Source organism: Cucumis melo, chromosome 1, assembly GCF_025177605.1.
Source record: "Cucumis melo cultivar AY chromosome 1, USDA_Cmelo_AY_1.0, whole genome shotgun sequence".
Taxonomy (NCBI): Eukaryota; Viridiplantae; Streptophyta; class Magnoliopsida; order Cucurbitales; family Cucurbitaceae; genus Cucumis; species Cucumis melo.
The window spans coordinates 33,384,929-33,399,284 of NC_066857.1; the positions used below are offsets into that span (position 1 = coordinate 33,384,929).

Here is a 14,356-nt window from a genome sequence, read left to right on the forward strand (position 1 = left end):
AAAAAAAAAATTATTTTCCGATACACAAAATGACCGTTAGAAAAAAATATGGTTAAGAGAAAAGAGTATCTCTCGACAAAAGATGCACATTTTCTTACAGTGCTAGATGTTCTATAGAACATACTCCTAATTATCACAGTCATAGTAAAAAATTTGACATGTTAAAAAATTTACATTACATGTCAAATTTAAAATGAAATCATTATTGAGTATTACATAACCATACTAATATTATAATACATAAAAAAATATCTTGTAAATTTAGAATTTATCTTCAATAGAACTTTCGATAAAAGTTTGCGCATAAACCTTCATGTTTTTACCTTTGATTATTTCATCCGGCCAATATGTCTCATGCTTTAGTAAAGATAGGTTGCTTCGATTATATTGTCTTTATCAAGAGTTACACTAGTGTGAAGTAAGATTAATTAACCATGCAAAGAAGAACTTGATGAGTTGAATTGAAGATATGCCAATTTAGCAAGAATATAGTAGTGTCAATAATTCAACATTATATAGATATAAACTAAGTTATTACTATTATTGTTGAAAATGTAACAAAAGTTTGTATAAACAAGAGAAAATATTACAGTCTCTCTCTCTCTCTCTCTCAAAACTTGAAAACTAGATATGTTTGTAAGGAAGGGGGCAATAAGGAAGGCATATCAACAAGTCCTAAAGATTCCCCTTATTTTGGATAAGGTGTTTATTGGCCTTACCAATTCCACATTTATAATATAAATAACCCCTCTCTCTATCCTTCACTCTGCACGATGCCCTAAATTATACCCTAAACCCCCAAAACCTCTCTCTCTCTTTTTCTCTCTCATTCTCTTTTCATCCTAATTTCATTTCTACGTCACTAATAATCCAAATTATATAATGATCACGAAGCTCTCATAACTAAAAACCTTTCATTGGCCTCCAATGGCTGTTCTTCCTTTTTCATTGTATTGCACTGTGGATATATTCAAATAACTCTGATCTGTGAGGATTTTCTGCTCCTTTCCCACGTGCTCTCCGATGCCCCCTTCACGTGCCCCTATGTCATTTTTTTTCCTTTTCCATTTCCCATGTGCTTATTGCTTTCCCTCTTCCCTCTTTTCCCCTCCCCTCCTTTGCTTTTCCTTCCACCCTTTCTCCTCACTTTACTATAATTATATATTCTTCAGAGTGTAATCCATTTATTGAAAACTAGACAGGTATTGAAATACTACGTAAAGATCGTAGGCAAAACAAAAATGTGATCCTAGAATATGATAGCGAATTTGTATGTCCAACTTACACTCTATTTTTCCTATATTAAGATAATTATTATATTCATTAAATTGGGGCAATTGGGGGTTAAAAATGCTACCCATATGATTGTGCAATTAATGCTAATATGTTAGTTAATTATTTGAGGAAATTTAGAGCGGGAAAAAAGAGTTTGATGTAAAAATGACCTAAGAATGAGAGAGAGAGAGAGAAAAAAGTATATAAAAATGCACCCCAACTAATTGAGGTTATTTTAAAAAAAAAAAAAAAAAAAACTATATTGTAAATAATGAACCATTTATTCACCCAAAAAAAGAAAGAAAGAAAACTAACCATTCATTTAAAGGAAGTGGCCAAATTTAATTGTCACCTCGAAAGATATGAAAATAGCACTCTACCAAAATGAAAGGTGTGGTTCTTGCCAATGAATAAATAAAACATTAAGATACCCATTCTATGATCATATAGTATACACATATAATATACATTGAAAAGATCGAAATGGACATTAGAAAAATAAATCAATCAATAAATAAAGAAGTTGAAATTGTTGAATTGCATTCCCTTTATTTTCATATTATATTTTCATGGTTATTTTGATACTTTCATTAATTTTTTTTTTAAAAAAACTACACTAGAATGTTAGGTTGAGTCTACATATGTATTAAAAAATTGTCCGTAACGAAATGACACATATGATAAATAATGATTTGATGTATAACACACGTTAACAAATTAATACCGTTAGTTCGATTATTAATCTACAATAAATATAAAATTTAAAGAAATGGTGTGATTCATGAATCATATAGTTAAAATGTCCAAATTGTGTATTAAAAAAAATAAGAGAGATAAAATATTAAATTTCTGTCTCTCGGCCAAAACATGGTTGATGAGAGAGAAATCACACACCTTAATGTAGCTTAATCCAATGTCTTAATTAACTTAATTAATTAATCATGATTAATTATATAAAGTTCTAAACTTATTTTGTGTATTTAATGATGGGGAAAAGATAACAACTTCTTGAAACCTAATCTCCTTCAAGATTTTACTTTTAATAAATTTAGTAACCTGTAATCCTCTTGAAAATGCTGCTTCATCAGTAATAAGTTATAAGATTAATTAAGATTTAAGCATTTGAATGGAAAAAAAAAAAAACTAATATTAATAAGTCTAAATTAAGAAAATTGGTTAAGGATTCATGTACTATTACTACCTGTGTCTCATGTCTGCCCACCATGGAATCATTAGTATTAATTAATATTTTGAAAAAAAAATAAACTTATAGATATATATTAATTTTATTTGGGGAGATGTATTTTCTTTTTTTTTATCCACCTTTTCTCGTAAGGTCTAATATTTGAATTAAAACCTATTCTTCACGGATATATACATATGCTAGTTCAATTAAACTCACACATCGAGTTTATTTTATTCAAATACTTATTTTTCCTTCTTAGAATTAAAATCTAATTTCCATTTTTTTTCAACTGTACTTGGTTATTATTTCTTTAGCAAAATATAAATTTTATTTTATTTTTTGGTAGAAAATGGTATTAAATTTATACGGCCTACTCCAGCAAAGAAAGAACTCAATCTTTGACCACATCCAATCATTACTGGAAAGTCAAAACTCGAAATTTTAAGATCTAAACCGCTGTTTTGGACCTTCCGATCCCATTTCAGACTGTTGGGTACAATAAAACTGGAGAGTAGAGAATTCCACCCCAAACGTAATTAGCTAAAAAGTTAAGGGGAAGGAGGGAGGGAAAATAGAATTAAAAAAAAAAAAAAAAAAGAAAAAAAGAAAAACGTGTGATTATATATGGCTGCTTGCTCTGATGGGATCATATTTGTTGTTTATTTTATTTCCTTAATTTGTATTTTTATTTTTAATTTTGAATTTGTTGAGAATTTTTTTCGAGCCCACCCCTCTAAGTCAGCCTTATTGCGAAAGAAAGGCATGCATTTTCTAAAATTAAAAATAAATTATTATTTTGGAGAATTAAAATGTAATTCTTAATTAATTAAATTGTTTAATATTAATTTTAAGCCCCCGAAAGGTATGGGTAACTGTTAATTGCTTTTTCGTCAACTCCTTTGCTTCCAAGCAAAGTTTTCTCCACCAATACCCGCATGCAACGTGGCCTTTCATGCCATTAAAGAAATATATATACATATATATATATTTGGTTGTTTTAGAGCTCTTTTCAACGTGGGGGGAAAGTTTAATTAAAACGTAAAATATGTATTTAGATTATTGTTGTTTTGAATTTAATGATGAATGTAATTAATTATAAGTGATAAAAAGGAAAGAGAGAAAATTGTTTTCATCGTACACCTCTTTGTTTGATCTATAAATTGGACGAGGGAGATTGCATTTTGCTTATTATATATATGTGGTTTAATGAGGTGAATTTCTTGGTTAAGAAATAAAAGAGTTAGGAGGTTAAAAGAGAAGATTTATATATTTATGTGGTGTTTGTCGACTCATTGTTTCCGATGATTAATATTGCAGGAAGGTTTAGGGTTTTTGATAATGCACGTTGGAATGCTTTAAATTATTGTATTTAGTGCTTCGTCGAAAAGACCAAATATGAGTTTTGTGTTCGAGTTTAAGTTATTTATGATTTTAGTTCTCAAAGGATTTTAGATGGCTTTGCCTTGACTTTTCTAACTCTTCCAACACGTTTGAATCTATTCTACCTCTACTAATAAATATGGATCCAATACATTGTTAGTTAATCGCATGAATTTTTGGGTGATTACGTTTTTTGTTTATTTTTTTATAGTTGGTTTCTTAACCTAGATGAAGTGACATTCAATCAATATGTCAAAATAACATATTTATTCTAAACCCCGGATTTTTTCTCTTCTTGTATAAAGTTCGAAGAGGTTGAATCAAGCTAAACTAAGAGCTTTTTGAGTTAGAGACATGTGAGATTATACGACAAACGCCTCTTTAGATGAAAGTCACACCTCAACCTCAACCTCAACTACCCTGACTCTACTTGATGGGCTTTTGAGCCTTTGTCACACTTTTCTTCATCCTCAGGCTCACAATTTGGATCTAGGAGATCATTATAGATTTTATACTTCACATGAGAATTGTTTTTAGGTCTCTGGTTGGTAGTACTAGACCTATTTTGCCTCCATTTTTCCATACTTTTCATTTTCATCTTAAACTGAACGAGCTTACGTTTCATCCACACAAGCACAAAAGTATAACGAGTATCAAAAATATCGAACCGTTAAAGAATTAGAGCCACATCCACATTGATCACATCCATATAAAGAACAAAAATGGTAAAGAGAAAAACATACATACACAAACAAAGAGTTGATAATAAATATGATGTTTGTTTTTGAAATATAAGTAATGGGATGCACATGGAAGCTCTTCCAAAGACGATGATGATGAGTGAAGGGCACATGGGAAAAAAAAAAAAAAAAAGAAAGATAAAGGGGCTGTTGATGAGTTGGGCAGAGGCACCAATGGGATTTGCCAATTATTGAATAGTCCTTTCCTATTTTTGGATAACACTTTCTCTTTTGGGCAAACTGTTTTTCTTATCATTGATAACTGTACTTTTGGATTGGCATCCATTCCCATTTCCCTTTTCCCCCTTCTTCATCAAAGAAAACTCCATTTTTCCCTCTCTCAATTCCCTGTTCTTAGGGTTTTCTTTGTATGTGTTTATGGAATCTGAAGTTTCTTTTGTCTATGTTTTTCTGTTACAAAACAGTCTTTTTCTCTTTTCCATTGTTCATAACTACTGTTTATGGATGGTAACTCTATTCATCAAGAATTGCTTTTCATCGTCGTATCACATGTAAATATTGTTTGAAGAAAAAGAAAATTATAAGTTATGAATAACACATCCATTACCATCTCAAAAGTCAATGATTCAATTCTCTATCAAATTGTTGTTGGCTAGAAAAAAGAAAAAAAAAAAAAATAGTTGAGTTAAATCTAGTGGGCTTAGCCCAATATTGCTAACGATGTATTTCACCGGGTTATTATAAGCGTAATTATAATTGATAGCAATTTTAGGAATAATAATTAAGTATATAGTTTTTAAAAATTGGCAAATATAACACGATAGACCAATATTTGTAACATGACCTATTATTTATAGATTTTTACAAATTTTGTCATATTTGTAATTTTTTAAAAATATTACTATATACTTAATTATTTTGAATTTAATTGTTATATTTACAAATATTCATTATTATAATGGATAACAATTTCAGAAATAATAATAAAGTGCAATGCAACATTTTTAAAAAATTATAAATATAACAAAATCTATTAGCGATATACCAATATTTGTAATATGGTGTATCGGTAATAGACTCTGACAGATTTTACTATATTTGTAGTTATTTAAAAAATGTTGTAACGTATGATAATACTTTGAGTCTAAATGCTATATTTGCAATTGTCTCAATTTTAGTACGATATATTTTCATTTGTGTTTTCACATTTTTATAGTGTTTCCTTTATATCATAAAAATATTATAAAATATGATAAATCAACTTACAAAATGTCATTAAAATGGTATTATAAATAACGGTTTTGAAAAACTTACTATATCTATTTGCTATTTGATTAAAAAGAAACCATCGACATCCCTTGACAATAGTTTCGTTTAGATTATCATTTTAAAAATTGATTAAAGTAGATATCATTTTGATGTTTTTTTTTGCTAGTACAATAATTATCGAAGGGATGCAAAGTCAAACCTCAGACTTTTTAGAGAAGAAAAACCGTTATATTGTTGAGTTGAAGTCAAATAGTTTTGATGTATATTAGTATTTCTAGTTTTATTAATAAACTCCAAAGTTGTTTTCAATTAATAACTATTTAGAAATTATTTTTTTTGGCATTAATTCTCCTCCTTATATCTTTTATTTAAATAATTCTAAGCTATACAAATATAGTAAAATTTATTGGTGATGAACTTCTAATAGACTTTTATAGTTTATCAGTCATAAACTTCTATTATTGATAGATTTTGACAGATTTTACTATTTGTAATTTTTTTTAAGAAGAGAGCTTTTAACTATTTTGAATCTAATTGCAACTTTTCCCATTTCTCAACGATACTTTGGAGAGGTACAAGTGAATGGGCTTCTTAATGGGCCTTCTATTATATGGCTTGCCCTCGTGGACCAACTGTGATAAGTTATGGGCTTCTATGGAATTTCCTTGGGCTAATTTTCTAATATCACTTTAGAGAAAATTCAAGGAGTTTTTGGTAAATTGCAAACTCAAATTATTGCTCTTTTGTCATAGTTATAGTATTGTTTAGGAAAAATGAGATGGATAACCATTGTGTCTAAATGCATCAAGAGCATTGAAATCATAAAAAATCTTTGTTCTTTTGAGTATTGATATCAAGTAATAGTAGTAATATGATACTCTTTTCAATACACTATGGATAATGTAATATAATTTTATAGATATTTGAATCCATGGATTGGATTACACCTTTTGACGAAGAAAGGACAAGAAAAAAGTTTATTTCAACTTCTCCCACCCAAAATGCCCTTTGGCATTGGTAAAAGTAAAGTAATCTTTACTTTAGTCCTAAATTTTAGACCTCTCTAAAACCCCATTATCAATTTATTACCATCATCTTTTTCTAATATTCATTACAATGCACCTTCCCTATGTACTCCACACAACAACCCCTATTTGAGAAAAAATTGCTCACCAAATTCTTTTTCTAGTATAGAATCATTACCCACGTTGTTTTAGTGTCTCAATATGATTTCTCGTTCTCGTTTCCTATGTCTTGATCACTCCCAATGTCGTAGCTTGAAGCGATATTGTATGCTTGACATCGCCAATATGAATAACGTGATCTCCTAGTGGAATTCTCCTCACCCCTAACTTATCCACAACGCTCAAATACTTACAAATATGAACGTGAACTTGCAAGCGTCGTTTTTCCTTGGAAGAAAGATGCAACTTCTCAAATGCCACTAATTGCTTGCGTGGTACCCATGTGGCGCCATTAGCAGGTGGGGTGGAAAACACGAGCATGGTGTGGAAGCCGTCTCTGTCTCCTTTGTTTTCCACATCAACGTGTATAACAAGAGAGAGCTTTTGACATTTAGCATGAGTGACTCGAATGGCTTTGCCAGACAAGGTAGAAGCAGAGTGAGTTTGACGATGACCAGAAAGTGAAACAGAGACAATGGTAGGAGCTTTGACAATTGTATGGATGAAATTAGTGTAACTCAAACCATGACCAAATTCATATACCACCGGACCAGAATAGAAACGATAGGTTCGTCCAGGATACGATGAATTTGATCTCATTGCCATGTTTGTCATTGGTAAGTTCGAGAGGTAAGATTGCGGGTACCATGTCATCGGCAACTTTCCACCTGAAAAATAACAAAACAAATAATGAAAATTACCTTAAATAACATAATACTAATTCTCAAACTAGAACATATTCAAGATCACATCGTAAAAAAAAAATCACAAATTAAAAACAAAACACACACATACATACTCCTCTTATTACACTAATCAAATGAAAAAGTATTTGATCCATTGAAAAAGTAGTAAATAGAAAGTAATGTGATTTTCTTCCAAATCAAATGAAGTTAAATTTAATCAATATATTTTAGCACATAATTTGTTCATCTTATACTATACCTGGGTTGGTTGTTCCAAACAGAACATCAGCAATGGCGGCTCCACCGGCTTGGCCAGGGTACCCAACCCACAAAATGGCAGAAATTCGAGGATCATTCTTAGCAAAAGAGACATCAATGGGTCCACCGGACATTAAAATCACCACCGTCGGCCCTCGTGAAGCGGCAGCAACTTTTAAAACAAGTTCTTGTTGCCGTCCCGGTAGTAAAAGTCCGTCTCTGTCTTTCGTCTCTGCCTCTACCGACTGGTCTAGCCCCATCACCAGAACCGTCGCATCCGCGGTGCTCGCGGCAGCCATGGCGTCCGTAAAGGAATACTCTGTTTCACATGCCACGTTATCGCAGCCTTTCCGGTGGACCACCGTCGTGTACCTCTTGATTCCTTCCAGTGGTGTTACATAGCCACAGGCTACACCTAAACGTCAACAGATGAACAATGTGTTTGAGGCTAGTTTTGACGAAAGGGGTATTTTTGGAATAAAAAGATACAATAATTCTAAAATTAAATAAATAATAAACATCGATTTTGAATTTAATTTCTATTTTCTATTAGCGTTTTGAATTTGATTTTATTAGAGTTTGATTTAGATGCTACCTAAACGTTACTATTTTAATTTTGATATTCGACTGTTATTTCAATTTAAAACTAAATTCGAAGATTTAAATTACTAATTTTGTAATTTTACTCAATACTCATCTTCACACTTTAGGGTTAACGAGTATTAATTAATGTAAAAGAATGTTATTATGTTTTTCATTATTATTAAAATTAATTTTAAATTTCTTTTCATAATTAATGAAAATTAATTGATAGACAAAACGTTAAAATTAAGAGTGACTATTAGTAAAAAACACATCTGGAAATTTAGAGGCTAAATTGAAATAAAGCTTAAAATTTAAAAATTAAAAGGCAACGTTTTGAAATTTAGAAATTAGTCTGAAATCAAACTCAAATTTTTTAAAGCCTTATCGAGCACAAAACTAAGATTTAGCATAAATATTAATTTTGTGTAGGCACTAGAAAAAGACTTCATTTATTTATTTTTACTTAGTCATAAACCTTAATTCGATGAACTTAACCCCATTTCAATTTCCTAGATAGAAATGGTTTGGTAAAAGAAAATTGACAAATATTATCAATTTTAAAATTAGATGTTTTAATTTTTTTTATTAAATCATATTTTAAAATCCAAAACTAAGTTAGAAACCATCATAAATAAATAAAATCGAGACCAAGCTAAAATCATAAAATATGAAATTAAATTTTTTATAACTTTTACCAACCAAATTGAATGTTTAAAAAACATAGAGTTAAAATTGAAATTATTTTCCAAAACAAATCAGGTCAGGTATTCAATTTACAAAAATATAGGTTATATAAAAAAATTATAATGACAAATTTAAAAGTTTAGGTTGGACTTAAACACATCGAAAGAATAATAAAAATTGAAAAAAAAAAAAACAACAAGCAGGTTATAAAATATTTTAAACATATATTCAATCCATCAAAATAAAATAACATCCAATGGTTTAGATCCACTCGTAACTTACCAGCATAATTGCCGATCATGGTAACATTGACATCGGAGTTTGGCCCAATAACAGCAACAGTACGATGGTGATCGGCGGATAACGGCAAAGCAAAGTGACGATTCTTGAGCAAAACAATGCCTTGGCGGGCGGCATCGAGTGCGAGTTGTTGATTGGATGGAGAACATACGTGCTTAGGGCCTAATTTACCGTACGGGTGAGACGACGACACTCCGTCGAACATCCCAAGTCTCATTTGAACAGTAATTGTGTTGGTGAGAGCATTATTGACGTGAGTTATAGTTAATAATCCTTTTTTGACCGCGTCTTCTGTATGGACTGCTAGAAATGGTCCACAATCTAAATCTAGGCCAGCTTTAATAGCTTCTGCCGCCGCCTCCTCCGCTGTAGATGTATAGTGTTGATTGTCATAGAATACTCCAACAGAGTCACAATCTGATACAATGTAGCTGTAAAATCCATAAATTTAGTGGAGGATTCATATATTTCAATTTCAAACTTCATAGTTAGTGATATTATTGACCAAAATGTAAAATGAAAGAAGAATAATATTATTGACCAAAATAGAAACTCAAACTCACCCATTGAGGCCCCATTGGTTGCGTATAGTTCCCTTAAGCAAATTAGGGTCAGCGCAAGTGGGGACACCGTTGACTTGATTATATGAGCACATAACACTTGCCACTTTTCCTTCTCTCACACATTTCCTAAAAGGCACTTCAAATGTGTCCACAATATCTTGTCTTGTCACCTATACCAATACATTAAGAAAGATTATACTACTTTGAATTTGATAGTTCATCTATATGAGACTCACTTATACAATTACACTTTACCTTGGCGTTGAAATGAAAGCGATCCGTACCATTCCAGTTCTCAAGATCGTACGCTGTAAAGTGTTTGCAACAAGCGGCAACTTTGAGGCGGTCATCGTCGTTGCCTTGGAGGCCTTTGACATAGCTAGCAGCATACTCGCCAGCGACCATTGGATCTTCCCCGGGAGTTTCTTGACCTCGACCCCATCGTGGATCTCGAAATATGTTTACATTTGGGCTCCAATATGTCAATCCAGCTGCACCACCGTTGTACATCGCCCTTGCTTCATCTGACACAACCTATGCAATGACCATAACGTTGGTGTTAAAAAGAAAAAAATAAATTATCAAAAGTAGAACATTTGATAAAATATTTACACTTCATAAAGAATTAAGTGCAATAAATTTTGTTTTGAGTGATTTTGTCCTATTGAATGTAGATAGTTTGTCAAGTTTTTCTATTTTTGAAAAAACCTTAGAAAAGCCTATGAATTATAAAATTTTTAATGCAGTTTTTAGGTTAAGCATAGTTTTTATTTCAATACATCTTAAAATTTTCATTCTTGGCCATGTATATAATTTGAAGGCTTAATTTTGAAAAAGTTTTAAATTTCATATCAAGTTAAACCTCACCCATGTGTTTTTCCTTTTCTTAAAAAAAAAAAATTATGAAAGTCAAAATTGAAAATAAGTTGTATTTAAGGATTTTTTTAAAAAAATTTATGTACTAAACTGAAAAAAAAAAACATGAAAGCCCTCATTAAAATCTTGAGAAATAAATTAATAAATACACTCACTTAAATTATATGAAATTTTTTAAAGAAATTAGAAAATAATTAATTGGATAAATTGGCTTTGAAGGAAGGTATAAAGTTGGAAATACACTCACTTCTGAAAAAGGAAATGGCATTTAATTTGTATTACAAAAGCAGCTTTTAAAGTGCTAATTAAGGTGAAAAGGATTTCAATCCAACTTTTATCTTTCTTCATAAGGTATAAAACCTTTTAACATAATTTAAAAATTTTATTCGTTTAACTAAGTTGACTTTTCCTTCCATCAACTTCATAATTTTTAAGGTTAAAATGATTCATTTGACTGTTTAACATTATTGAATATAATTCATTTTCTTTCACACTCTTTAATATGTTTTTAATAACTTACCCGTCAGTCATTATTGATAATATCACATCAACCACTTTATTTTACTTTTATGACATATATAACAAGATTATGTATGTGACTTGTAGCTAAATGACTATTGATTGACATATATAATAACAAGATTCCAAATATATGCTTTTGTTCCATTTCAAAACTAAATACATATATATGTACATAATTTTTAACCATATAGTAAAATATAAAAGCTGAATCATCCACCTAGATCCAACTATATTATAAAATTGGAGGGACTAAAATAAAATTTGAAAATAATTTTTTTATTGTTTATTAAAAAAAAATTAAAATCATAGAGATAGAGAAAACAAGGAATTACCCGTCCAATAGCTTCCCAAAGGGACACATTGAAAGAAGCAACGGTGGTAATGACTTGAGGGAAACTGGTGGCGCCGGGAAACTCACCGCCGAACTTAGTACCGGGGCCGACATTTGAGACGCCGTGAAGGGCCTCCGACCACCACTCATACCCTTTAATCCCAAGCCGAGGCACCGCCGCCGCATTGTTCACCAGCAGCCGTACCTTCTCTTGCAATGTCAGCCGTCCTATCAAATCCTTTACCCTCTCCGGAATCGGTACCGCCACCCTGCAGAAGGGGTATCTACTCACCGCCGTGTCTTTTGGGTCGCAAGCAAATGGCTCCCGAGCCCCACCACCGCGCCGGAATGTTGCTAAGAGAATGATGAGCATTGGAATGATTATCCGGTGGGCGGAAGTAGCCATGTTTGGATTAGAGATTGGTTGTGAAAAAGTGGCTGTAATGGCCAAACCATATATATAATATATGTTAGACAAATTAGAAGAAATTTGAAAAGAAGGGTATTTTTCTTTTTTAATAAAGGATAAAAAAAAGTAAAAAGAAAAGGCATATTTTTTTAGGGTGAGATTTTTTTCTTTCAACCAATTGAAAGTTGGTGGTGGGATTTTTCTTTATTTATTTATTTTTTTTTTTGAAGTACAGAAAAGTGAAAACACACACCAAACTCATAAAAGTTTGAAAAAGATAAATTATCTTATAATTATTAGTTTAGTTCTTATTATTTATTTAATTTGATTTGATCTACCAAAACTTAGATATAGTTACCAATTTGGTAACGCCCGCTCTAAAGCAAACACAACACTTGTACATGTTTGGTTCAGAAACTAAAATCTGAAAACTATATATCCGTTTGTTAATTAATTTATTTTGATTTTTTTATTTTGACATAATTGTAAATATAGGAAAATTATATTCAAAATATTTATATGTATATCATTTTTTAAAAATTGTAAAATATAACAAAATTTATGAAAATTTATCGATGGTAAAAGTCTATCATCATGTTGAAAATATTGGTCTATTAATAATAGACCAATACAATCAATAATACTTTAATTTGTTATATTTGTACTTTTTTTTTAATATTGATATATGCTTTATTATTATTTATAAAATTATTGTATTTGTAACTACCATATGATTTTTTTGATTTTTTATTTTTAAAATAAGAATTTTGTTTTTAAATTATTAAAAAAACTGAAAAATGAAAAATGAAACTTTTGTTTTTAAATTTAGTTATCAAACACCAATGGTTTTTGCTTTCCATAAATTTTTATTTATTAAAAACGAAAACAAAAACAAATCGTTACCAAATAAAGGCATAAGATCTCATTTAATAATAGTTTTTTTTTTTTCTTGTGAGTACTAAACTTTACTTCCATCTTTTTTTAAAAAATTACATTATTTTATCCAAAATTAAAAAATTTAACAAATTATTTACATTTTATAGAACAAAACCACTAAAAGACAAAATTTATTATACTTCATTTTTTCATAAAGTGTAAATATTTTGTCAAATGAGGAAAAGAAGTAACAAAACTTTTAAAAAATAGTTATAAAACAAGTTTTGTTTTTTTTAGATTTTAAAAGCATTTTCCCTCGGATTGCACTCATCAACTAACTCAACAAAATACAAATCATACCTCCCTATTACCTCTTTATTTGGCACCGGAAAAAGGTAATTAGGGAGTTTAACTAAATAATAAGAAAATAAATTAAAAATTTTAAAACTATACCTCTTCCTGATTCAAAATATAAATTAAACCCTAAATCATAATTTAACCTATTCTCATTATACCAATATACATATATACACATCAATGGGTTAAAACATTGTATATACTCTTTTATATAAAAGATTTGAAGTTTCAATTACTACTAATACTCCCAAAAATAAAACCTAAAGTTATTTAAGTTTAAATTTGTATGTCTGATTTCATTTCTCTTTCCTAATTTGTTGGGTCATGCACAACAGTAAGTTATTGTATGTGGTTGGGTGGTTTATAATGTATGACTGTTAATTAAGCAATACAATTAGAATAATTACAAATATATAATCAAATCTAAAATATTAGTATAGTATACAAAATATTATAAATACGGTAGATTTAGCTATTGGATGCTTCACTAATAAAGTTAGTTTATCACATTAATAAAATTTATCGATATTAGAAGTGCTATTTGTTCTCGAAGGATTATATCACATATTTATTTATTTTATATAGATTATGTTAATTATTTATAGTGTTGTTATATATAAAATAATTGGTTTTAAAAGTACTATAATTCCAATTACTAATCTATATAGACTATTAAATTAACAAAGTTTAGTATATGTGAATCAAAATCCTCTAAAAGGATAACTTTTTCGCTAAAACATAATTATGAGATCTATGTTTTTATTAAGTTGTTTGGTATGGTTTGTTAGACTATTTAAATTCAAAATTGTATCTAAAGGGAGAAAATTTTCTCTTCACTATTTGACATATATTTATTAAAACTAACTCGATACCTATGCATTTCTAGATCGACCATACTACTTGTTATATAGCTT

General features: G+C 29.8%; 1 protein-coding gene across 1 annotated transcript; it reads right to left on the reverse strand.

The window, feature by feature from the left end:
* Nucleotides 1-6,709: 6,709 nt before the first annotated feature.
* On the reverse strand, nucleotides 6,710-12,275 carry LOC103492764 (probable beta-D-xylosidase 2). Its single transcript, XM_008453268.3, has 6 exons — nucleotides 11,802-12,275; nucleotides 10,327-10,605; nucleotides 10,072-10,241; nucleotides 9,491-9,939; nucleotides 7,941-8,354; nucleotides 6,710-7,663 (listed from the first exon to the last, which is right to left on the reverse strand). Exons 1-6 carry the CDS (start codon nucleotides 12,204-12,206, stop codon nucleotides 7,059-7,061), a joined length of 2,322 nt encoding a protein of 773 aa, XP_008451490.1. The 5' UTR covers nucleotides 12,207-12,275; the 3' UTR covers nucleotides 6,710-7,058.
* Nucleotides 12,276-14,356: the final 2,081 nt, after the last annotated feature.

Excerpts from the sequence above, each read along its gene's own strand:
- LOC103492764 (XM_008453268.3), bottom strand. The coding sequence starts at position 12,206 with ATGGCTACTTCCGCCCACCGGATAATCATTCCAATGCTCATCATTCTC. Across the intron at positions 10,606-11,801 it reads TTTGGGAAGCTATTGGACGG|GTTGTGTCAGATGAAGCAAG; the intron begins GTAATTCCTTGT and ends GTCATTGCATAG. Across the intron at positions 8,355-9,490 it reads CATGATCGGCAATTATGCTG|GTGTAGCCTGTGGCTATGTA; the intron begins GTAAGTTACGAG and ends GTTGACGTTTAG.